Genomic DNA, 24,333 nt, shown 5'->3' with positions numbered 1-24,333 from the left:
GAAGGTGTCTGGGGCAAAACTAGGTCCAAGCAACTCACTTCTAGTAAGCTGTTGAGCTCTCACCCAGCTGAATTCATGGATGATGCTCTGGAAAGCAAACCAAGCCCTCTGTTTCTGTTTTCCAGGGTTTCTCTTAGATTTGGTGTATGGATGAGAGAAAACAGTAAAAAGAAAAGGTTGTTCAATGTATTCTTATGTTGCTTATGGAATCACTTAAATCACACTGCTATCTTACCTTCCTTCCTGAAGTGTTGATAGTAAGGAAATTTTTGCAGGGATAAAATTATCAGCTGGAACTGAAAATGGCTTTCTGTCCTCAGTTAAAATGATGGAGAGACAATAAGCTTGATTTGCTCTGCACTACATGCTTCACATTACTATTCAGATTTTTGCTTCATCTTTTGGGCTTGTAAAGCTGGGAAAACAATTTGTATGCCAGTTGAGAAGCTAAGCCTGAAATGAGCTAGTAAAGATCCGACAGAGTGAGCAGTGTTTCAGTCCAATTGGATTAACTGATCTTAACCTTTTAGAAAAGTTCACAATTGAAAAATGAAGTCCATCATACTAAGAGGAATGTCTGGCTTCACTGAAAATGTCAATAGGCTTCTACTTGCATCATGCTTCAGCACCACAGTTTTAAATTAAGTAGTTTATTTATAGGAAACAGCAGGAGCTGCTTGGGTGAAACTTGTAGAATGGTCGGGTTTGTTCACCAGGGCTAGTATCAGAGTGGAGGAGATTCCAAGAGGAACTGGCTGAAAAGCATCTGGGTGTTTCTAACAAACCCAAAAGAAGATGAATCATCCATTGCAGTAACACAAAGAGATTCTAGTCTACAGCAAAATCAGGCAGAGGGAAGGGGGTAATTGAAAATCTGTCCAATTCCAGTGAAACAACTAGCTACAAAAGGTACACCTGTGAAAGAGAAGCTTGACCTGTTTTTTCTAGGTCACATACAAGGAAAAATGAAGGGATTTGTATAGCTCAGAGAAAAATCTGGTTCATGCCTAAATAAATAAAACACAAAACTGCTATTTTAAGCCTCTCAACCTGTGCAGAGTGCCTCATGCACACAGATAGATGTACATGATGAGTGCACTGTCTAAGGTTATATAGAGCAAAGACAAGCCTATTCTTAACTCCACAGGGTGTTAGTTTGTTTTTCATTTGGTGTTTTTGATGTGCTGAAGGTTAAATTCTGTTATGATTGAAGCTCAGTGGCGAGGGCTGCAACTTTGATGTTTCTTTGCTTCATAAACCTGAAAAAAGAAAAGACTCTTACAAAATTGTCTCTAAACCAGAACTGTATTTGAAGTTAAAAATAGAAAAGGTTGGGAAATCATTTGTTGTAATCTGTACCAAGTTTGGCTGCTGAGTTTTGGGTTCAACTACAGTATGAACCCAGACCTGAAAACAGCCTTTTCCCAACAGCTGCTGTTGCCCCAGCAAAACCTTGTTTTTAAATACTACAAAACTTTGGGTTATGTGGTCTGGTCCTTATTTAGTAATTAGTGTTTATCTCTATTTAGAAATGCTCTTAATTACTTTTTTTTTCCCCATTTATTTTGAATCTTAAAGCTCTGAAAAAGAGGGAAGGGAAAGGCAGGAAATTCTTTGTGAGACAAACTGTTCTTCAATCCTCCTTTTATGGTATGTAGACTCAGTTTAAAGAGTCTGTCAGTGAGATGCTGTAATGAAAAGATCACAGACTGACAGAATTGTTTGGTTTGGAAATGACCTCTGGAGTTTATCTAAACCAAACCTCCATGTGAGAGTCACCTGAGGCAGATTGCCCAGTTGGGATTTTAGTATCTCCTCAAATGAAGACTCCACAGCTTCTCTGGATAACCTGTTCCAGTGTTTGACAGCCCTCACATTGAAGAATTATTTCCTTGTGTTCAGGTGGAATTCATGTGTTTTAATGTGTGCTCCTTCATGTCTCGTCACTGGGCAGCACCTTCTTCATTTCTGCCTATCAGGTACTTAATGTATGTTGATGAGCCTTGCCTTCTCCAGGGTGACATTTCCATGGATGCTATCATGCAAGTCATCCATGACTGTGACATTTGTGCAAGTCCCAGCTCTCCCAGCTTCTTCAAGTCCTTTAATCATTTTTTTAGGTCTGCACTAGACTTTCTGGAAGCCCAGAACTGGAAGTAGTACATTAGATGTGGCCTCATCAGTGCTGAGAAGAGAGGAAGGAATATCTCACTTGATCTGTTGTCAGCACCCCTCTAATGCATCTTAGAATGCTGTTTGCCTGTTTTGCTGCAAGGGCACATTGCTAATTTTTGGCCAACTTGGTCTTCATCAGGGATCCAGGATTCTTTTCTGCAAAGATGCTTTCCAGTCAGTCATCTCCAGCCATGTACTGCTGCATGGGGTTGTTCCTGCTGCAGTGCATCCTTCACTTCAGTCTCTTGCACACTTTTTTTCTGTTTGAGTTCAGTTCAGTTCTCATCATGCATCTATGCTGGTTTCCTACTGCTTTTGCTTCATCTACTTAATCAGCAGAGACCAGGATTTACAAATACACCAGGTTTTGCAAGTTGAAGACTGAGACTGACTTGCATCTTAAATTCAGTCTATGTTTTCAATCTGTTGTTCCCAATGAGCTTTTTCCTCATCCACATCTTTCTCAAGAACTTACTTTTCTTGGTGAGCTCTTTCCTGTGTTGGTAGCGGGGCACTTGTTTGCCTGAGTAATTTGCCTGAGTTCTTCACATATGCTGTCTGTGCCTTGCTTTAATTGGATGTGTTTGAGACAAGCAGGGGACAAGAGAGACTAGTTGGCACGATACAAATAATTGCTGGTGCTGTAGTGCCATGTGCACATGAAGTGATATAAATTGGCAGTGAAAATAACACAAAATGATAATGAAGAACTTGACAAACATTCACCAAGTCACAGCACATCTCCAACACAGCTGAATGAATTTGAGAGCCTGCATTCAGATGAGAATATCAGCAAATCCCAAGTGTCTTCTCTATATGCTCTTATTCACTCAGCCAGAATAGAGCTCTCATGTGTAATTGTGCTGTACCTACTGTGAAGAAGGCTATACACAGAACAGGAGATAATGGGGACTTTTCCTTAATCCCTTCAGCAAATTATATATGAAAGATAAAACACTTAGCAAAAAAAAAAAAAAAAAACATAATGAAGAATGGGGCTGACTTTGGACTTGGAGAGTAAAACCAAGAGAAGTTGGGGAAAGCTGCCACAATCTTTCTGATAATACAAGAATTAAAATGAGCATTGACAATATTGCATCCAAGGCTGCTAAAATTCCTAAACAAGTAGACTGAGACATGAGCCTATTTTGCATTCATTTGCAAGTCTTTAGCATTGGTCTAATAATATTTGAGAAAACACAGACTTTATCATGAGGCTGTGTCATTAAGTCTACGAATATACGAGCAAATGAGCCAGAAAAGTAATTAATTTTCCCCTGAAAAAGTATCAGAAAGCAGTTTTAGAGATGGACCATGTGGGAATAAAAACGTTGTCAGTCACAGTAATTGCTAGAAGTGGAGCTGTGTGGTAGATTTTCTACTTTCAATCATTCTTAGTACACCAAAAGATTCATGCTTTTTGCCTGAAATTTCCTAAGCCTCAAATAAATGTTAGTGAAGGCTGCAACTTATGAAACTCACTGTGTCAAAAATTACCTCCTGCAGGAAAGAAATTAGATATTATTAAAACAAATATATAGATATAACTTATTCAGAAAATGCTTTGTTTAAATTTGTTGCTATGGAGGATTTTGTTCAATGGTAGTTTATCTTCCAGTCTGGAGATAATAAAAAAACCCACTGGCTTTTGCTAGGGATTCTAATGCATTATGAATTTTTTTTTCAAGTAAGAGAAAGCAGAGACTAGCTCTGTAATTAGAACACTCTCCCTATGACTGATTCATGACACTACTTAAAAAATCAACCAACCAACCAGACAAGAATTGCTCCAAGTGTGGTAGCAAAAGTAACTTGCAGTCCTCCACACCTGACTGCAGACTTGTTTTCCTCGTGCAGGAAGTATTATTTTCTGATGTAATGAAATGGGATAGAGTTCCAGCTCTTTCTGATTCATCTTCTTGATCTCTCTTTTAAATCATTAGCAATTCAGTTTCACCAAAAGAATGCTTGGGAGATGACAAAGGGCCACCCTTCCCTACTGACAAGCACAGGAAATCAGAGTGCATCACCAGAAACACATGCTTGGAGTGAAAACTCCGTTCCATGGTTAGCATTCACCTCAACAAGGACAAAATGTCACATTTCTGGATTATTCTGATGTTTCTTTTATATAGATTCACAGACTGCATTGGGTTGTGAGGGACCCTCAAAGGTCATCCTGTGCATCCCTGCAGTGAGCAGGGATACCTCCAACTAGATCAGGCTGCCCAGGGCCACATCAAGTCTCATCTTGAATGTCTCCTGGTATGGGGCCTCAACCACATCTCTGGGCTACCTGTTTTGGTATTTTACCACTCTTGTTGTGAAGAACTTCCTCCTAAAGTCCATTTTAATCTACCCTGCTCCAGTTTAAACCCATTGCCCAGCATCCTATTGCTACAAGCCCTTCTAAACAGTCCTTCCCCAGCCTTCCCTTCTGATATTGAAGATATCCAAACTAAACATTCATGGATACATACTGCAACAAAATTTTGCCAGAAGAGGGAATAGTCATTGAATTTAAATGCAAGTTCACAGCATTCACTTCTTACCCTGTCTTCCCTTTTTGCCTTATGGTGGCTGAATCACTGTAAAAATTACTCAAGACATTTTCCTTCCTGAGAAGAGAATTGCATCAGAGCTGTTTCTACTGACAGGTTATCACTTGATTTTAGACACCAGGTGAGCTATTTAGTCCCAGACTACACACAATAATTTACTTTTACTTTAAAGCAGAGTTTTCAATCTGTAATTTTAATATTTTTTTTCAATATAAAAAGGAGTCAGACAAAATCTATGCTTTACTGAAACAGTAACTGAGGGAAAAAATTACATCTGCTCGATGCTACAACTACTACATTTAAAATAACAGCACTGTCAAAAAAGGAAAAAATATCTTAAACCTAACTACATATTAAAGATTTCCTTTTGCAATTGCTCCAGGCTCATTAATGCACAACATTCAGAGTAATTTGAATATAATTGAAGCCCTCTGGCTTTTCTTTTTTTTAACATGTGTAGGAAATTCTGAGTCACTGGAGGTAAGCAGACACCATGTGCCACCTACTTCACTATTTTGCTTCAGAGACTTGACTTACTGAGGAGTAAGCTTTATGCAAACAAAATGGCTTTCCCCTCCTGGCATTTGGCAGGTGTACAGAAGTGCAACAGAAGAGCAGAGCACCTAGAGATGCTTGCTTTTCAGAACTGTGCTCAGAAAGAATAGACAGCATTTCAATTCAAAACGAGCCATCCTTGGCAACCCCTAAGCAATGCCTCATGTCAGAGAGCACAGGCCTGGGAACCCAAGTGAAGCTATGGAGCTGCCAATGAAATAATCCAACATTGACCTTCCAGCCTTTGTGGGGAAGTGGGCACAGATTTTTCTGGAAGCCCACTATTTTTCATTTCCTTAGCATATATTTTCCAGTTCAGGAGAAGTGAATCACATCCACCTCCAACGTGTATTACACACCTCATGGGAGACAAAGGTGATGGAAGAGGAACTATTGCTGTGAGTCCTCTCTCAGCAGCTCATGTCCACAACCGGCAAAAGCTGATACAGCTTCACATCAAAATTAATTCTAAAGCAATTTCTAAGAGAAGAGGAGCTTTGTGTTAGAAATAAGGTATTGGCCATGCCCATTTGGAAAATCTAAAATACCGTGTTGACAACAGTTATGCTCAGAAACAAAACCCAGAGAGTTTCTGTCAAGGTACTAAGGTCAGAAATAAACAGAGTGATGGCAACACAGCCAAGGTAAGTAGAAACATGTGGAAATTCCTGCTTGTACAAGCACTGTATATGCTCTGTATGCTCACTGGCTACACCTCTGGATTTATGGGATCTAAACCAGATCAGAATTTGGTCCTTAGAGTATTCAACAGGCACGTCTGGGAAAGGGTCCAAAGGAATTCAGTTAGTAATTATGAAGATTGTCACTTTGTAGATTCATAGAATGGCTTAGGATGGAAGAAACCTTAAAGATCATTTAGTTCCAACTCCCCTGCCATGGGCAGAGACACCTTCCACCAGGTTTCTCAAGGTCTCATCCAACATGTCCTTGAACACCTCCAGGCAGGGGGCATTCATGACCTCCCTGGGCAACCTGTTCCAGTGTCACACCACCCTCACTGTCAAGAATTTCTTCCTAATCTCCACTCTAAATTTGGTTTCTTTTACCACCTGGAAGAGGAAATTGTCATGCATGCATTCCAGGAACCTCTTAGGTTGCTGGGGCCCTGCTGTGTCATCCTTCCAACAGATATCTGGGTGGTTGAATTCTCCCATAGGATCAGAGCTTGTGAATGGGAAACTGCTCCTACGTGTTTAGACAGACTCATCCCCTTGGTCTTCTTGGTCAGGTGGCCTGTAGCAGACCCCCACTATGATGTCACCTTTCCTTCTTTTCCCTTTAATCCTCACCCATAAGCTCTCTCTCACCTCCTCTTCTATTCCCAGGTGGAGCTGTAGCTGGTCTTTGATGTAGAAGGCCATGATGTAGAAGCTGGTCTTTGATGTAGAGGGCTTCAGGACAGGGACAGGAAGGCTGAGAGGATGAGGAGGCTGCAGCAGGCAGGGGTTTTGCTCTTTTCCCACAGCACTTACTGTTGTTTGTGTGATATAAGTTGCAGACTGAAAAAGTGTGTATCGTGAGGCAGTAAAAGAACAGTTTTATTTCTCACTGAATCTGGAGTTACACTGCAAGCTGTAGAAAATACTCAGCTAATAGAGCATTTTGTATATTTATTGAATCTGGAAAAGATCCCCAGGGACAGCTGCTCTGGATCCTTGCAGAATAATTCCATAGGCACTGTACACCTGTGAATACCAAGTGTGTTTCAAAGCTTTCCATTTTGTTGCTCCTCTTTAGTAAACCGTTTGGCAGCTGAACGAGTATGTAGCTATTTTAAAATGTAAAAACCTGAGAGGTATTTTAAATACTGCTTAGTCAACATTCAGGTATTAATCTATGGTTAACACAAAATAGTGGTACAACAGCAATTCAAGCTCTGTTTGCCTTGAATATGCAGAAGGTCCCGCCACAATCACAGCCTGATTACAGGACCAGACCAGAGCAGTAGGAAATTTGTGTGTGACTTGTGAGTACATCATGGACTTACCATGAAGAGATCTACTTACTGATAGGGGCATGGCTGTGGCTGGAACACCAGCTCTGAGCTCTCAGCTGCAACTCTTTCTTCCAGGTACTCCTTTCAAGATGAAGAAGACATGTTCATGGTGGTGGATCTCTTACTTGGAGGTGATCTGCGTTACCACTTGCAACAGAACGTCCACTTCAACGAAGGAACTGTTAAGCTGTACATCTGTGAGCTGGCACTCTCCTTGGACTATTTGCAGAGATACCACATCATTCACAGGTGAGTGAGTTTCATTTGAAGGACAGGCTGCTTGCTTTGGGCAGAGGATGGGAATTTTGCCACAAATCTGATTGCATAGCTCTGTTTATTCAAAATTTCTGAAAAGATTCTCATGTTTATCCAAGAGTGGATTTTGACTCTGGAAAGGTTTTCTAAAGTGCATTCTTTCTGTCTTTAGCCATTCAGTACCCACATACCCTTCTCATACTACCCTTTGCTCTGACCTCATATGATGATGTATGTTTTTTACTGTGGTCTTTAAACACTAAATACAATCCATAACAGCATCCTGGCTGCTTTAAATTTAGTTTTAGTTCTCCAGTGCCCCAATGTTCCTGAACACAAATATGTTATAATCCAGTACAACAAATTCACACAACAACATAGGGAAAGGTCACAAAACCAAAGGTGGAGGATAAAGAATAATTTGTTTACTTGCAGAATCTGTATGCATGTGAGAAGGGGGAAGAGAAGGAGGCAGATAAGAGGAATAGTAGAAATAAATTGGAACTTCGATGATGCATACTTATTTGATCACAACAATCTGTTATTTTTACTGCCTTACAGCTGGCAGTAACTGTATTAATGTCAAAAAAAAAAAAAAAAGTCAAGCATCAGACTTTGTTTTCCTTCAACAATTTGGCATTTAACTGGCACAGCAGGGTAACTTCTTTTTTCATGTTCACACGTTAACTGTGAAATTATAAAATGATGGGCTTAAGTCTCTATTACACTTTTTCTAGGCTAAATTCAGGGTATTTCTTCTTTATTTACAGAGCTCTGAACAATTTAAAAAAAAAAAAATCGTGAGTTCTATAAGTTGGATCTGAGTTTCAGAGACCAAACTAGACTAAGCCACACCACAGATTTTCAAAAGTCCAGTATGAACAAATTCTTCCAAATATATTAATTGGAAGTTTTCATCCCATACACCTAGCAGGGCTGCCCCATGATTCTGCAATAAAGAACCAATAAAAACTGTGATCTCCATTTCTGAAAAGCAAGGAAATATCTCTGATTCGAGATGCAGTTGTAGATGGGTGCTTTGGAGTGCTGAAACTGAGCAGGACAAAATTCAAGTAAACATTGCAACAGTTGCCTTGCTTGTAATTAATCCTCTCACAAATCTTGCCAGTAAATTCTGAAATTTTGTATCTTTAGCACACTGTTATTATTTTAGTAGATTTCCATGTATTTTGCAGATGATTTTCCTTTCTCAGTGAGTATTTTTAAAATGGATCTCAGAATTTTGGCTGGCCTTTTTTTTTTTCCTGTGACTTAAGGAATGTTCTTGGTGAAAAACAAATTGAGGTTTTTTGGTTTTGTTATTTTTCTCAGACTCATTTTAATGGAGAGACATTTTATGCAGACATGCTGTCAAAACATTCATGAGACAATCTAGTTTGTAATCAAAACCTCTATTTTACTACAAGCCTGTGACTGAAAAATATTTCACAGAAAAGCCTGTGAAAAGTGGCAGATGTCTGGAGAGAATGAAGGGCTGGATTGAATGCATTGTGGTTGTTTATAGTTTTTGGTGAGTGTCTGCATTGTCATGACTGAAATTGGGCAAGACAGTTTGTTCTCTTCTGCATTGCTTAATCGTGGGCAGTAAGGACCTGAGTCTACTTTTCTCTTTTGCACTGCTTGTACTATAGTGTAGCACCACTGGCTTCAACACTTGTTGATTTGCAGCTGGCTGTTTGCTCTATTTGGAGGCAGATTCTCCTTTTTTTTAAATGTTATTTTATTACATGCTGCACCAAAAGTTTTCACCAAACCCAGATATGTCAAAATACCTGTTGCTTAGCCTGTGGTGGGTTTTGCTTGCTGGTTAGCTAGGATTATTGTTTAGGGTATTAAGGTTCTAGCTTATGCAGGACCTCACTGTGTCAGAGAAGAAATATTTATTTTGAAGCTGGCAGACCTGAGATCTAAACATGACTCTCCATCTTCACTCTTAGTGCCCAAATCATCCAACCGTGACACAAGGATCTTTTAATCTCTCATCTTTCCACCAACTGTTATAAAATTCTAAATGATCTGCATGCCAGCAAACGTGTTATTTAGCCTGAAGAGTCCCAGTATATTCTGCCTTCTGCCTCACCATCACCTGGAACAGTGCTCTGAGGAGCAGGTCTTCAGCTGCCATAGATCTCTGTAGTGTGGCTGGCATCAAGGGAGCAATGCTGATGTAAATTGACTCAAGGGCTGAGCCAGCCCTGATGCACAGTGGGAAGACATGCAGCCATTACTTTATCCTTCCAAGATGAAACCAGGGAGCTGACTGGTGTTTATGTAGCCTGGTAGCAGACCTCAGCAATATTGTTGTGACCAAGATTCTTCCAGCCAGTATTCACATGCTAAGCTACAAGGCAGTATTAGATGATCATTTTTAGTTGAGTGCATTGGCAGCAAAAGGGGAGAGGGAAATTGTTAGTGAGTCACAGGGTCACCAAGAGAGCCCCTTACTGAATTTTGTCTAGGCTACAATGAAAGAAAAGTTGAGTAATTCATTAGACTGGGTAGGCAGATTTTCAAACTGCAGTGTTATAAAGGGCTGAATAAATGATGTGCAACCCAGGCACTAAACTCCTCCTCAGTACTTACAGACATGTACTAAATGTGTCCAGGTTTCCATTGCCTCTGGCAACCTGGCAGAATGCTTTTCTTCAAGATTAACCTGCAGCCCCGAGAGTCTGTTATAGGAGAAAGTGGTAAGGAAGGGGACAGGAATTACCAGGCTGTATGAATGGATGTAGAAGTGTCCAGATCAGTGCTGTGCCAGTTCCCCTTGGAGATGCCTTGCAATGCCTCTGTGTTTGCTCATGTGGTTAGCATTGTGTGCTTTGAATGTGGCAATCATTTCAGCAACAGAAATATTGTTTCTGCAGGGATAATTTTAACCATAAATAGTGTAAACCCCACCATTGTTCTGGTATGTTTATGAAATGTGTAATTTCTATTCATCACATCCATGTATATAAAATCCATATTTGTCATGCACAACCCTGCAACAGTAGATTTACTTATTATGGCACAATAATGAATGCTGCACTGTGGGTCTCACTTGCAGCTCTGTTGTAAATGTTTGCATTTACACAGCTGCTCAGCCAGAATTACAAAAAATTGAAAAAGAAAAGCTGTAAGTTTCAAGCTATGATTTGAAGACTATTCTGGGCAAGTTTGTCTCTTAACTCACACAACAGCCAACGTAATATTGAGATCTCTCTAAATTGTTGGTCACAGGTAATGTCTACACCACAAAACCTTGTTTCCTTTCAGCCTTGCTGTATTAATATTTTATCCATATCTTTTGAATGAAAATATAATTCTGTGAAAGCTGGATGAGTGGTGTTTATTATAGTCCCTCAGATCCAATGCACACAGAAAGGCTTCTGACAATACACATGGCCTCATTCATCCTCAAATGCTGGATCAAATCTGTCATTCTGCCTTTTCCAAGACAGTATGACTAAACACATTCTTTCCAGCACTGCTTGTATAATACCAGTGTATAATGTGTTGGACAAAACTTCCCCCATCAAAGGCTGAATAAACTTACTTCAGCCACGAGTAACTCAACCTCTTCCTTTCACCAATGTTGCTGTTTATACAGTTCAATAAGACCACATGCTTAGCCCACTTTCAGCTAGTTCTTCCAGCAGCAGCTCCAGTGTTGTCTCTCCCAGGATGCTCTTGCAGCTAGAGCCTTGGCTCGGAGCAGTGCTGGCCCTGTGGTGCTGCAGCTGCTGCCCAAGCAACATGCTCCTGCTGACAGACTCACATTTTCCCTTTCTAAAGGGGCAAATGTTAACTGCATTACCCTTACAACTTTTCATCATCCTTTGGCTCCATCAGTTTTCATCTGTTCAGGAAGGAGGCTGAATGTGGCAGATGCCTGGATAGGAAATTGCAGTAACCTTCCAGCACAATTTTAGGATACTGGACTGTTTGATCTGCATGCCCAGGGCTTTTTAATTTCAGTGGGCTTTTTTAATGCAAAATCATTTGTGTGTGCATGTATACCATCTGTAATCATAGATATACATTTTTGGTTGAAGCACCACGTGGCTGGAATGGGTCTGGATTGATGGGTCTGTGCTGTGTGGCTCCTCTGATCAGCACTCTTTTTTTTCCCATCCTTGCAAGTTCTGCTTCCAATGGAGAGCTATTCCATCTCAGAACATCTACCCAGCAGCAGTGTAGGGTGGGGAAAAGCCAAGGGAAAATGGTGACAAACTGAGCATTGCATTTTCTTCTTCCAGCTGATCCGCTCAGAGTAAAGGTGTTTCAACGCAGAGAGAGAGTCTTGCTGCTATCAGCTAGACAAGATGGACTCTTTGTTCAGCACTACCAGGCTGGGCTGTGGTGTAGGAGAAGCCTGTTTGTTCATTACCATTGAGCCTTTCAAGGTGTCCAGCAGTCTGGTGAAATAAGATAATAGGTCTAAATGATCAGATTGTCTTTAAAATGGGCCTTCCCACTCTCACTTGTGACACTGCACACCAAATAACAAGCTCTAATTTAAAATGTTCCCTTCAGAACGCTGTCCATTTAGTATGTAAGCAGTAAATAGGTTTGGAAATTATTTGAAAATGGATAATTTGCCCTTTGTTGTTTTTCACAGATGTCACAGGCAGAATAGTGCCAACCTGAGATTTAGCAGGGTATGTTCAAAGGACACAATTCCTTGCAGATTTCAGCTCATACTTGTAGTCTTTTTCTTGCTGGCAAGCATGTGCAGATGAAGAAGATAATTAGCAGTCTGAACCATAGGAAATGGGGAAAAAAATAACCATAATATGACTACTACTCATAAGCACTCCCAAAGGTCATGACATGTCAAGAGGCCTGTCCATTGAATTTTCTTAATTTGTCTTCCCATGTCTCTTCCATGTCATTGCATTATGTTCTTTAAACAAATGCAAGCCCACATTATTTTCAAGGACAAATTGCAGGAACTGAGTAATGAGTTATGTAAGAGAAGTAAATTAGAAAATACATCAAAATCAGCCAAAAAAGAAACATTATGCAAACCACGAAGCACAGAAAACCTATTGCATGCTTATGAACCAGCAGTGATCAAAACCAAATTCTAGGCACAAAAGGTATTTAAATTTCAGCTGTGCCCTTAAAAAAGAAAGAAAGAAAGAAAGAAAGAAAGAAAGAAAGAATTAGATATCACAAGATATGAATATGCAGAGAACAAGCCTTTGAACTTTTGAACAGAGTTCTCTACCTACGAGAACAAATTAATTTTACTTCTGTTTGACAACAGTGAAAGAAAAAGTTATTTGATATACCAGATGACATACTGCAAAACAAATGAAGCTGGTTTGTAAACATGCTGAGATTTCACTCTCCAGAGACTAGATTTTAATGAAGTAAAACTGCCTGTGCTGGGGAACAGACACAGGGAGCACCCTGAGATGTGTGATGCCCTACCAGATGCTCCAGTCCTGCCACTGGCACCAATATATTTTTTGCTGTGTGAATAGTGTACTCTCCCTTCACCACTCAAGTGAAATACCAGAAGACAGCAGGGAAAGACCTTAAAATATGGTGCCAAACTGGGACCTTGCAAGATGGGAACTCCACTTGGTTAGGCAGTACACTTTCAATGAACCAAACTTTATTAAATTAGACTCTGGTGAATTTGGTCATTCTTTACACTGATGATCAAAATTACTTTTATGGTCAGACTAATGAGAATGAGAAATGACCTCTTTCCAGTTTTCATTCAGACATTTATCTGTTCATCTTTTTTATACACATCAAACTGGTGCTGCTCTAAATGCAGAGGAGTTGGTCTCTCATCCAATGATAAAAACAGTACAGGGCTGGAGCTTCTCTTCCCTCCTGTCCCTTTTCACTGTGTCACTGTGACTGATCATGTTATAGTTTCACAGTTGATTTCAGTGATGTTCTTATTGCATATTTCACACTTTTTTTTTTTTTTTTTTACATTTGGGGATGTAATTATTAGCACGGGTATTTCAGAAGATACATATGAGTTTCTTATGATAAAACTGGGCCTTCTTTCTACACATAGATGCTGTTTTACTCTGTTGTCAGATTTAATTGGATTGTAAGCATTTTGAGGGCAAACTGTGTTTTTGTCTGGCTTTATTCAGTCCTTGAGCTTCATTAGTTTTTACTTACAGACCAACATTGCTTAAAAACTCATCTTTCTTTGTAGTTGCTACCATTCAACTTCAAATGATGTGTGATGGAACTGGAGTGATAAAATATTTCATAAATGATATGCTAAAAACCAAACAAACCCCACAAAACACTGCAAGAAAAATAACAGCAGAGAAGGTACCAATTTTTTAACAGTGCCAGTAAAACAAACTGTTTGGGCAGTCTTATACTGAGCTGTGAATGTTTGACCCTTTGGACCTTCAGTGCAAGTGGCTGATTTTTCAGCCAGTTGAGCAGCTACTCTTTGGAGAGCCAGTAGCAAGAAAATATAAATTAGTGGTAAGATAAATGGATCTGAGGGTAGCAGGAAGAAAGAGGACATAATATTGCTGTGTAAAATGTGGAAAAGATACCCAGATGGGCACTAGGAGGGTTGAAGAAGAGATCAGGGAGTGCAGTGGGATGTGGGCAAGGGAAGGATGCTGCAGAGAGGAGCAGCTCCTTTGAGTCAAAATCAGGAGTGACTGGAAAGAGCAGAGAGCACAAGAGTAGGGGGTGCAGTAACAGAAGAAACAGGAGCTCAATGTCAGTATATAAACTCTGGGTCAAAGGGGCAAGGCTCACTGAAGGCTGAGTGGTTTTGAGTACATCTCTCTTGGTCATTATTGCCACCAAATGGCTTTGCTCACCAGCTGTGCAAGACCTTGCTTAGAGTTCTGCAGATAGGAACTAATACACTGGCATAAAAATTAATTTCTCTGTGTATTCCCAGAAAAGGTGCTGATGCAGGGAAATGCAGTCTTAGGTTGGCTATATTGGTCTCCCAGATTGCTACAGCATAACTCAGTAGTTAGAGGGGAAAATGATGGTGCTCAGTCATTGCCTAGTCTTTCCTCCTAACACTTGGTCACCAGTTTCATTATACCAGACAAGATTCTATGTCCCTGAGATGAGACATGGCTCCAGTTGTCCAAAAGCATATCTATGTGGCAGTGCCAGGTTCCCTGGATGCCACATACAGCTGGGCTTGTGATGGCGCCTTGTCTGGAGAGAAGTAAGAAACCCCTGGGATCCTTCCTCAGACATCTCCCTCAACTTCACCCAGCTAACAGTCCATACACAACCTCAGAGGCTTTCCTGCCACAGACAACAAGGATGTTTTATTTGATGGCACCAACTAAAAAAATTCTTAGGCATGCCAGCTGTTTGAAGTACAGCACAATTTATCATGTAGGGAGGATCACATTCCTCATGGGGTGAGGTGACATCAAACAAGACAATCGGAGCCAGAAGTATGAGTCCTGCAAGGGGCTTAAATACCTGCCTGCACTTGTGTGATAACACATCCCAGTCCTTTGACTCGAGCACATGCCCAGTTGTATCCAGACTTCCTCACAGAATCCAAATCTTTCTTATGTTTTTAAGAATTTATTCCACAGTTCACCAAGATCTAAGTGCAGGAGTCTGTATTTTCTCAGTTGGCTGTCAAAGCAAGTGGATACCTAGTCAACACAGATGACAATCTAAAAAGCTATTCAGCTTCTCTAAAAATAGACATTGAGAGTTCACCTGAATTGCTCTTTATGCTCAAATGTCCATGTTGTTGATACATCCCTTGACTATAAATAGGAAAACAGACACCTAATTCTCAACAGAACCTAATACAAATATCTCAGTCTGAGAGCTGAATTCCATCTCTGTTTTCAGCTGAATAAGTAACAAGAATAATCCTTACCATCATTTCAGTGCAAGTAGTTACAATTAACAGCAGTTTCTCTGCACAGACCCCAGTTTCAAAACACCTTCACTATTACTGTATTCTTGCCCAGTGATCTTAATCTTGCTGCTGCAGTCAGTGGACTCAGATAATATTGCCAATCTTTTATTCCTTAACCAGTTTCATCAAAAGGAGTTAGGATACTGGGCTCTGATTCTCAGAAGTATATTGTTGACATTTCTTAGAATGGGGAGACTTAAAGAGGTAGTGTATTGGAATATGTCTTGTGGTATGGATCAGGTGTACCCTCTCAAGTCTCATCTATCTTCAAGAGCCATTTCCAGGAACACGTGGGTTTATTGCTCTGGGAGTTTCTTTGTAAATGTGCCTTCTTTGTTATCCAAATTTATTCTTACAAGTAATTTCTTATATTCTTTTCCAGGATAGATGAGGCTGGAGGTAGAAAAGTGTCATGAGATTTCTATTCAAAACATGAAAGATTGGTTGGAGGGAGCAAATGCAGCACAAAAACATCTATTTGCCTCTCAGTTTCAAAGAATTAATCCATCTGTTAGTGGATTTCACAAGAAGACTTGCCAGCTTCTGACATTTCAGGTAGCAGCAGGTCAAGCTTTTCAATCATTTACAAAATAAGAATTTATTTTCAAGCACAGACTCTTCATCCCGCAGTCTAGTCTACTGCAGCTCACGACTTCATATATTAAATATGTAAAACCACTCAGAAGGGCAAAATATCAAAGTTCCCTTGACTGAGCACTGGAACAGGCTACCCAGAGAAGCTGTAGAATCTCCTCTGGAGATACTCTAAACCTGCCTGGATGCAACTCTGTGCAACTTGATCTTGGTGAACCTTCTGCATAAGGGAGGTTTGGACCAGATATTCTCTAGAGGTCCCATCCAACTCCTACCATTATGTGATTCTGGAGACATTCAAGGTCAGGCTTGATGGGTTTCTGAGCAACCTGATCTAATCAAAGCTGTCCCTGCTTACTGCAGGGGGATTGGGCTAGATGACCTTTAAAGCCCCTTCCAGCCCAATGCATTCAATGATTCTATGATTCTGTGAGCATGAAACAGCTCTATGAATTTCAGCCCTTGCAGTACACCTTAGCTAATGCTAAGCCTGCTTTGCAGTAGCACTGCTCTCCTGATTTATCTTTAGGCAGAGCACAAATGTCATCAATTTTTTTCTCTCATTTAGTTTCACACATGGATTTCTGCCTGGGTAAATTGGAGCAGGATCTATGTCTGGATAGATCTGTACTAGATAGATAGTACTGGATAGATAGTACTGGAAGGAGACTGATAGTTGTGCAACTGCTGGCAGAGTGCACACTGAATACATCCTCCCTGTTACTCCTGGGGAAAAGCTCTCACATGGTACCTCTGAGGAGAGAAGAATCACCATTGCACTGTATTTACCTTCTTGCTTGACCAGATAATTCTTCACAAATGCCACAATCCAGTTAGCATCTAATGAGTCATGCACTTCCCATGGTTATCAGAGATGTCACCTGCTCTTGAAAGCTGATTCAGACATAGGTGTATGACCCTTGTGCACACAGAAGGTCTCAGCATTACTTGATGCTACGACACAGGAAAAATTAGAGTCATCAGCTGTGAGATAACAAATTAGTGCTATGTGATGATTCTGCATTTGGCTGAAAAGAGTGATAGCTGTAGAAAGCTGTTCTAGCAAGGGAAGAGGCACCTTTATCATTAAGTCTTTCAGGCAGTATGAAAACTAACCATTGGATAGTCTGCAAGTCATTTGTGCTGCTTAATGTTCAGTTGGAAAACAGTCACTCTGTCCAGAAGACAAATCCTGGATAACACAATCTGGCCTTTGTTATGTAAAAGCTCAGTTTATCTGTCTGCACTGGTGCTTTCAATCCCAGTCTCTGAGCCTTTATATGATAGAAGAGCAAAGTACAGGCTGATGTTCTCCTTTGGACAAGTCATTCTGGCCTTCATAACATATAAGAATCTTCACTTATTTTTCTAGCTATCACAAGAAGTAATTACCTCTGTGATAAAGTCATATTTGGTCTTCAGGAAGAACAACATAATGAAACATTCTGTGCTTAACATCCCTGTTTCAATTTACCATCTATTCAGCAGCTAAATCTGGCCAAAGACGACTATTTTCTGGCTATATATACCCAGAAATGTGAAAGGTTTAGTATAGGATTCCTGTTTTTAATAAGGTCATTTTCTTCAACCTGGAAGAACAGTGTCTACCACAAGTATTTCTCTAAGTTAAAGGTGACAAAGTGTTTCCAACGACCACCGGCCGTCCAGGCAGACATAGATATCGTTACTGCCACCTATTGTTACAGGGAGAGAACTGAAGAGGTTTTATAATTGCCTTTTATCAATGGAAGTGCAATTGGAAAACCACAAGCTTGTTCTAGTTGAGGTGTTTGTAAATAAATATGTTGTGGTGCCTCCTTTGGCAGCTTTATTTGCAGAGCTATATAAAATTGGCTAGTACAAGTGGTAAGAAAACCCAAGATCTTCATAGACACCTGGTAAAAAATAGTACTAAAGTAAAAAAAAACCAAAACAAAACAAAAACAAACAAACAAACCAAACAAAAAAAACCACAGACAACATAATTCTCAGCATCACAGTTTCCTGGTTCTATATGTCTAGGGTAGTACAATCCTAAGTCTTGAGCTAGGTGTCCACTCTTTAAGGGTACACAGGAAGAAGTGGGGTCTTCAAAGACCTCATTAGTGAGAGCTTCTTCATTTATTATAGCACTTACTTCTTGCATGCAAAGTAGAAAACACTCTTGTTGCCACACAGAAGGAAAAGGCTCCAAAGTGTGATAATGGCCTGGATGATAGGATTCCAAATTTATGCTACCAGATAATTAGATCCAAGTAGTTGTGGATTTTTTTTTTTTCCTTTATTAAAGCCTCAGGAGTGAGAATTGCAGAGAAAGCAAAAGATTTCAAAGAGATTTTAAAGAGGAAGACCAAATTAAAAGTTTTGGTGTTTGGGTTTTTTTTTCTTTGGTTGGGTTTTGTTGGGGTTTTTGTTTGGTTTGGTTTGGTTTGGTTTTGTGCATTTGTTTGTGGGTTGGGTTTTTCTGGGGTATTTTTTCTTTTTTTTGCTTGGTTTTTTTGCTTGGTTGGCTTGGGTTGGGTTTTTTGTTGTTGGTTTGTTGCTTTGTTGTTGAATTTTTGGGGTTTTTTTTTGGTTGTTTTTTTTTTTTTGGTTGGTAGGTTGGTTTGGTTTTATCATTGCTGTTGATTTCAAGGACAACAGACTTGTTGAGTACCACAGTTGCATGAAAAATGCATCCCAGGTTGTTTAATAACATATTTCTGATTGGTGATAATTATGTTACTCAGGACTGCATCTTGTCAAAGATGTTTCAGTTTTACAGAATGATTTTCAAATCATTCAAATCAAATCAAAGCAAATATTTACTTGCTTTTTTCACACAGAATTCTGTGGGATTCTATTGATTTTTAGATTTAGAAGTTGCCTTAATGAGTACAGTGACATTTGAAGATATAATTACTATATCCTAAAACTATTAGAACACTGTGATAAAATCAGTTTACCTTTGAGGTTGGAATGTTTGCTAGTCTGAACCTTTCTTGAAGGCAAGAGTTAATTTTTTTAAAGGCATCTGATATCTATCTACCCACATACACACATTTTCTGGAAAAAAAACCCAACAACACAGTCTTCCACTGGATGTTGATGACTCTGAAACTGAGATATATGTATGTGGTAAATTACTGTGTGTGAGATATGTATGTGGTAAATCATTGCAAAACTGCAGATTTAGCTCCATGCCTCATTTGGAGTCTGAAATGCAGGTTTTTGTTTGTTGGTTGTTTCTGTAGGGTTTTGGTTGTATGTTTTGTTTGTTTGTTGTCTTTTTTTTTATTTCCTTCCTGGATGGAGATGAGGCTGACTAAGTTCAAACAGATGGAACTTACTCAGACTAGTAGTTTAGCCTTTTGCAGATTTTAGGCTAGAACAGGACACTGGAAGTGCTGCCCTTTGACATTGTCAAGTCCTTTGTGTGTAACAGGCTCCAAAACTACAAACTGAAATGGCTGAGTTGATTGAATTAATTATTGTACTCTTTGCTTCTCAGAAGACGAATTTGTGCATGGACACCCTGGCATAAAATAGCAGTTTGTTTTGCTTTCAAGTAGAATTAGTGCATCTCAGCTCTGCTGGAATTTTTATTCTAACACCAAAAGACAAATAGCTGGAACCAGTGCATTCCTTTTTATTTATTCCTATAAAGAGCCCAACTCAGCAAAAGCCATGCAACAATAAATTACTTGTGTAACTTGTCTCTGCTTGTCAGTGAATTAGCCCAAGTTCAAATATGCAAACATCAGAACCAGTACTTGAATTTTTTTGTCATCTCAAGCACTTGTTTCTGCATTTACTGTCCACACCTATGACCAGCAGCTTTTATTGTCTCATTCCTGTTTTAGTCAGACACCATGAAGTATGCAAGCCTATTTCTGAACCTAATTATTCTGGTAGTTTGGGTGTCAGATATGCTGTCTTGTGGAAACACATCCAGATTCATGCAAATGAGCATCTGCAAGATGTTTTCTTCTTTACAGATCTCTCATAATTTAATACATCTTCTCAGCTACTTTCCAATTTTACTGGTCTTTAAATTTCAAAATTACAGCTATTTACAGGGTTGTGGCAGGGCATGGCACTCATTACAGCAGGGAAAAGAGGGCTCTGAAGGTCTCTTTATGAAAGGACAGTAAGAGGCAGCAATTACTGATGAGATCTGAGAGGTATGAGAACTGGCAATGAGAGGTTAGGAGCAGTCAAAAGTCTTTCATTCCCATCTATCTGGTAGGAAATAACAGTGAAAAAGCCTCTGACTTACTATGCTTTTGTTCTAACATCATTGAGCAATTTTTGAAACTAGGAAGGATGTAGTCACGGACAAAAAACGAAAAAGTGATGAGTGAGGAGATGTTGATGAAAGAAGAGAGAGGGTTCATCAGACTTCACTGAGGCACTCTTCTCAAGCTTCAAGACTTCTCAAGCAAGCACTCTTGGTAGGAACTCTGTGTAGTTCAGCTCTGGAGAATACATTGTTTCTGTGCTGCCTCATGGAAGCAAAAAAGCCCTGACAAAATCTATTTCCTGGCTGTGCAATGCCCAGGATATTTTCACTTTTTCTTCATCCAAAGTTTCAACAATTTGCCATAGGAAAACCTCACTCTATATGCACTCATTTTCTTCATTAACTGCACACCTTGGATGTGTGCATTATTTGTGAATTTAAATAACAACTAGAAAGGAAATAAGGTCCCTATCTCTGACAACCAGAATTTGTTCATATTTCTTTCCATAATCAGGAGAAATCCCTTTATAAGGTATGATATGGTTCACTTCAGTGCTCTGATATAGTGATAAGTCTCATAGGAACTGGAATAATCCTTAAATGAAACTTCTATCTCCCAACTCATTGCTGTTTTTATGCTTGTTAAGAATGGTTACACAGCTAATATAAATCTTAATGAAAATTGTCCAGAGTTACTCATGTCACACTAGTTTATTGTTATGTGGGATATAGATGATTGTGATTTAATGGGAAGCATTGATGTGACTAACTAAACCTAAAAAAGAAAAAAGAAGAGGCACTGCTCAGGTATTTTCTTGGTATATAAATGGATTATGAGCAAATAATTGACAACAATTTAACATTTGATAGAATCAGGTATTCAGTAAACTGAGGTTATGGGAATTATCCCTGCATGACTTCAGGTTGTTATCCAGAATTGTTGCTTTTTACTGTGCCTTTTTTAATGGCAGCAGCTGTCTTCTAGACTAACACTTGCATTTAACAGGCAAGGCAGACTCCCAGTCTTTGCCTAGCATGCCCTATATCCAAGAATACAACCAATGCTCACTTTCAGTCATAACCATTGGGATTATTTTAACAAAGAGAAGGTGAACAAGATTGTGAAGAAGATTGTAGGTTAAAAAACAACTAGCTAATGTGACCTACAGTGGTCTTAAAATTTGTGGGGTTTATCCCCAGTGAAAATAGAAACTGAAGGCCAGTGTTGGCTTTTCAATTCTCCTAGTCTCAGGAAAAACTCAGATCTGATGTTTGGTGTTATTATTGATGTGCTCCAAAAAGGTGAAGGGAAGATAGCACCTGTACTTGCTGCAGAAGTGCTTTCTTAAATCAATCAGATTAATTTTAGCTGGAGGAACTGTAGCTGCTAGTCCTGTTCTTCACATAAATGGAGAAATATTTGTTTAAGCCTCTGAAGCATTTTGCAGAATTATGTCTGGTGGTTATGAACCTGAGTTTCTCAGCTGTGTAAATAACACCTTGTTTGTTTAGATCACTTCAGGTCTGTGAAATGTGGACTTTGTTTTTATGCTCCCAAAGCAAATAGAAAAGTTCTATTGACCATCTAGACACCATTTATTATTTGATAAGCCTGTCACATTGCATCTTGCAGATCTTTTCTGTTATCTAAACAATCCTAATCTATTTTTTCTTTACTCTCAAGGAATTTTTTTAAGTTTTCCCCAGATCTTTTTTGACTTTTTATTTTCTTTCAGATGTTATGAAACCAGCAATCCATTAGCTGACTTCATCAACCACACACCTTTCACTTCAAGATCAATGTTTCAAGTCCAGTAGATATCAATAGAGACCAAAGTTACTATGACCTGGTTGCTAACTTGTAGAAATACAAATTAATCTTTTGGAGATTGTTCTGGATTTTGAGCTCTAGAGCAAATGGCATCACCAGATGCTTTTCAGTCTTCTTTCCTATGACTATTTGAGCTACACTGACTACCTTCAGATAGTTGAACCTCAGGCTTTTATAATGATTGTGAGCCTTTCCCAGGAGTTCACTTGACCCTGTCTGGCATATGCAGTCAAATTGTGTTGAGCCACATGGTCTTCCTCCAGGCAGAGGAACTACCTTCAAGCTTTGGATGCCCACTTGGCCTGGATACTATAGAAGATGCAGAAGGATTATTAATAATTCTTTTCTCCTTGGAAATTATATGCAGGATGTTCTTACTGTACTTTCATCCCTCAGCTGTAGTTTGACATTTGCAGCTAAGGCAATTGAAGAAAGCTGGAACTGCTTTCACAGGCAGTATCAGCAATAATAACTAAATTGTGATTTCCCCCATTTTTTCTCATTTGTCCACAGCTTTCAGTTTCTTGGCTCAGCTGTTATGTCAGATATGCCTAATCCTGTCATTGAGCAAAAACTTTGAGGGTTTCTCTACTCATATTTCTCTGTTGCTCTGATTTTTCTGTGTGTAAAAAGAGTTGGAGCAGCACTGGTACAAACTGTGAAATCAGTGTCAAGGACACTGCCATAGCTCTGCTGGTCATTGCATGGTGAATAGTTAGAGGCCAGCCCAAGGTTCTTTTGAATCCAAACTGTGGCTGGATTTGCTCTTTGTAATAGTCCTTAAATTTCTTTTATGAGCTGGCTCAAGATATTCAGATAACGAAATGAGTGTTTCAATTCATTCTCTTAGCTAAGGATATGCATAAGAGGAAAACCCTGAAGTTAAGGCAGTGAATTTCACAGCCTGTTGTTTGAATGTGCTTGCTAAGGGGAAAAATGTTTCCTGAAAAATTGATGCGTAGTCAGAATTTCACTTGCTTAACATGCTTGAATTTAAATTGCTTAACTAAAGAGTTTTTAACTTTTGAATCCACCTTCCTACATAAACAGTGGTTTTGCTATTTCAACAAATTGATTTGGAGTATTTATTTAAAGGAACTGTCTTTTGTACAACAGATCCCAGAAGCCCTCCGTTCTGAATATATCCAGTAACTCCAACTGCAATGCTCCTAGACCTGACAAGCCTTCTCCTTGACTATGTTGAACCTTTCCTGCTCTGTACCTAGCAGACAGTGGTCACAAAGGGCAGAGCAGTGACCTCCTTCCTCTGCAGTCTTTGAAGCTTTCAACAAGCTGCCTGAGGAGAGGAGAACTTTTAGTGACATGCTATAAGCTGAGGACAACCACAAAACAGAGCACTGCTGGAAGGCATGTTCTTCACCATGATCCTGCACTTTGCTTTCTCACCTGCCATTTGAATCTGTGCATCCTCTGTGTCCCCAGGCACATGATCCCAGAACTGCAGCATCTTACTTAAACTTCCTCACCTTCTGGCTTTGTTTAACCCATGATTTTTACCTGCTGTAAAACCACTTTAAAATAGCCTGTTTTGAGACTTGAGGCATGGTTATGAGCCTGTCAAGTTGCCTCAGGGACTGAGAGGTTGGGCTGCTCTGTGTAAGGCAACAGACCCTGGTGTAGCTGCCCCCAGTACAGCCCTGCTTCTGAGCAAACTGAGCAATGTAGCAGAGCCCATGGTGGGGAAGATCCCTTAGGCAGGAAAGGCTTTATGGTCAGTGTGCATTTGTATCAAGTATCAGCCACTGCCTGGATTAGTCACAGAAAGATAAGCACAGATCTACTTTTACCACTCAACTTTCTGAACATTACAGGTGCAACTGCATGAAGAATGTATTTGATGATTTCTACAGTTGTCAAGTGGATTTGTCAATGTCTTCTCCGGTGGCAATAAAATATGTATAGTCTATTTAATGGTGCAATATCATGGCAGATATTCCAATTGTTTAATCTCATCTTCTTAGAAGGAAAAGCTAGAAAAGGCACAGTCTTGAAATGAGCAATCCCTGGGTGCTGCATTATTATACTACAGCAGTAGCTTGAAAGCTGATTTTCTCCCTTTAATTGGTTTTATTCTTGGTGAGGCACTAATAATTGTAGTATTCTAATTCTTACTTTTTATTTTCTTGACCTGGGCAAAACAGTTTGGAGTGGTGTTGAATGCATCACTGATTTTAGGAAGATACA

The 24,333-nt window shown here is 39.6% G+C and overlaps 1 protein-coding gene across 2 annotated transcripts in view; it reads left to right on the top strand.

The window, feature by feature from the left end:
- The window catches only part of STK32B (serine/threonine kinase 32B), a 120,137-nt gene that overhangs the window by 56,576 nt on the left and 39,228 nt on the right, over positions 1–24,333 (top strand). For both annotated transcript variants that reach the window (XM_054391527.1, XM_054391528.1), the window contains one exon: positions 7,384–7,557. In XM_054391527.1, coding sequence (XP_054247502.1) covers positions 7,384–7,557 — 174 coding nt within the window. The remainder of the gene's footprint in view (positions 1–7,383; positions 7,558–24,333) is intronic.

Source organism: Indicator indicator, chromosome 23, assembly GCF_027791375.1.
Source record: "Indicator indicator isolate 239-I01 chromosome 23, UM_Iind_1.1, whole genome shotgun sequence".
NCBI classification, from domain to species: domain Eukaryota; kingdom Metazoa; phylum Chordata; class Aves; order Piciformes; family Indicatoridae; genus Indicator; species Indicator indicator.
Note: the sequence above shows the minus strand (reverse complement) of the source record. Positions and strands in the feature narration are given on the sequence as shown.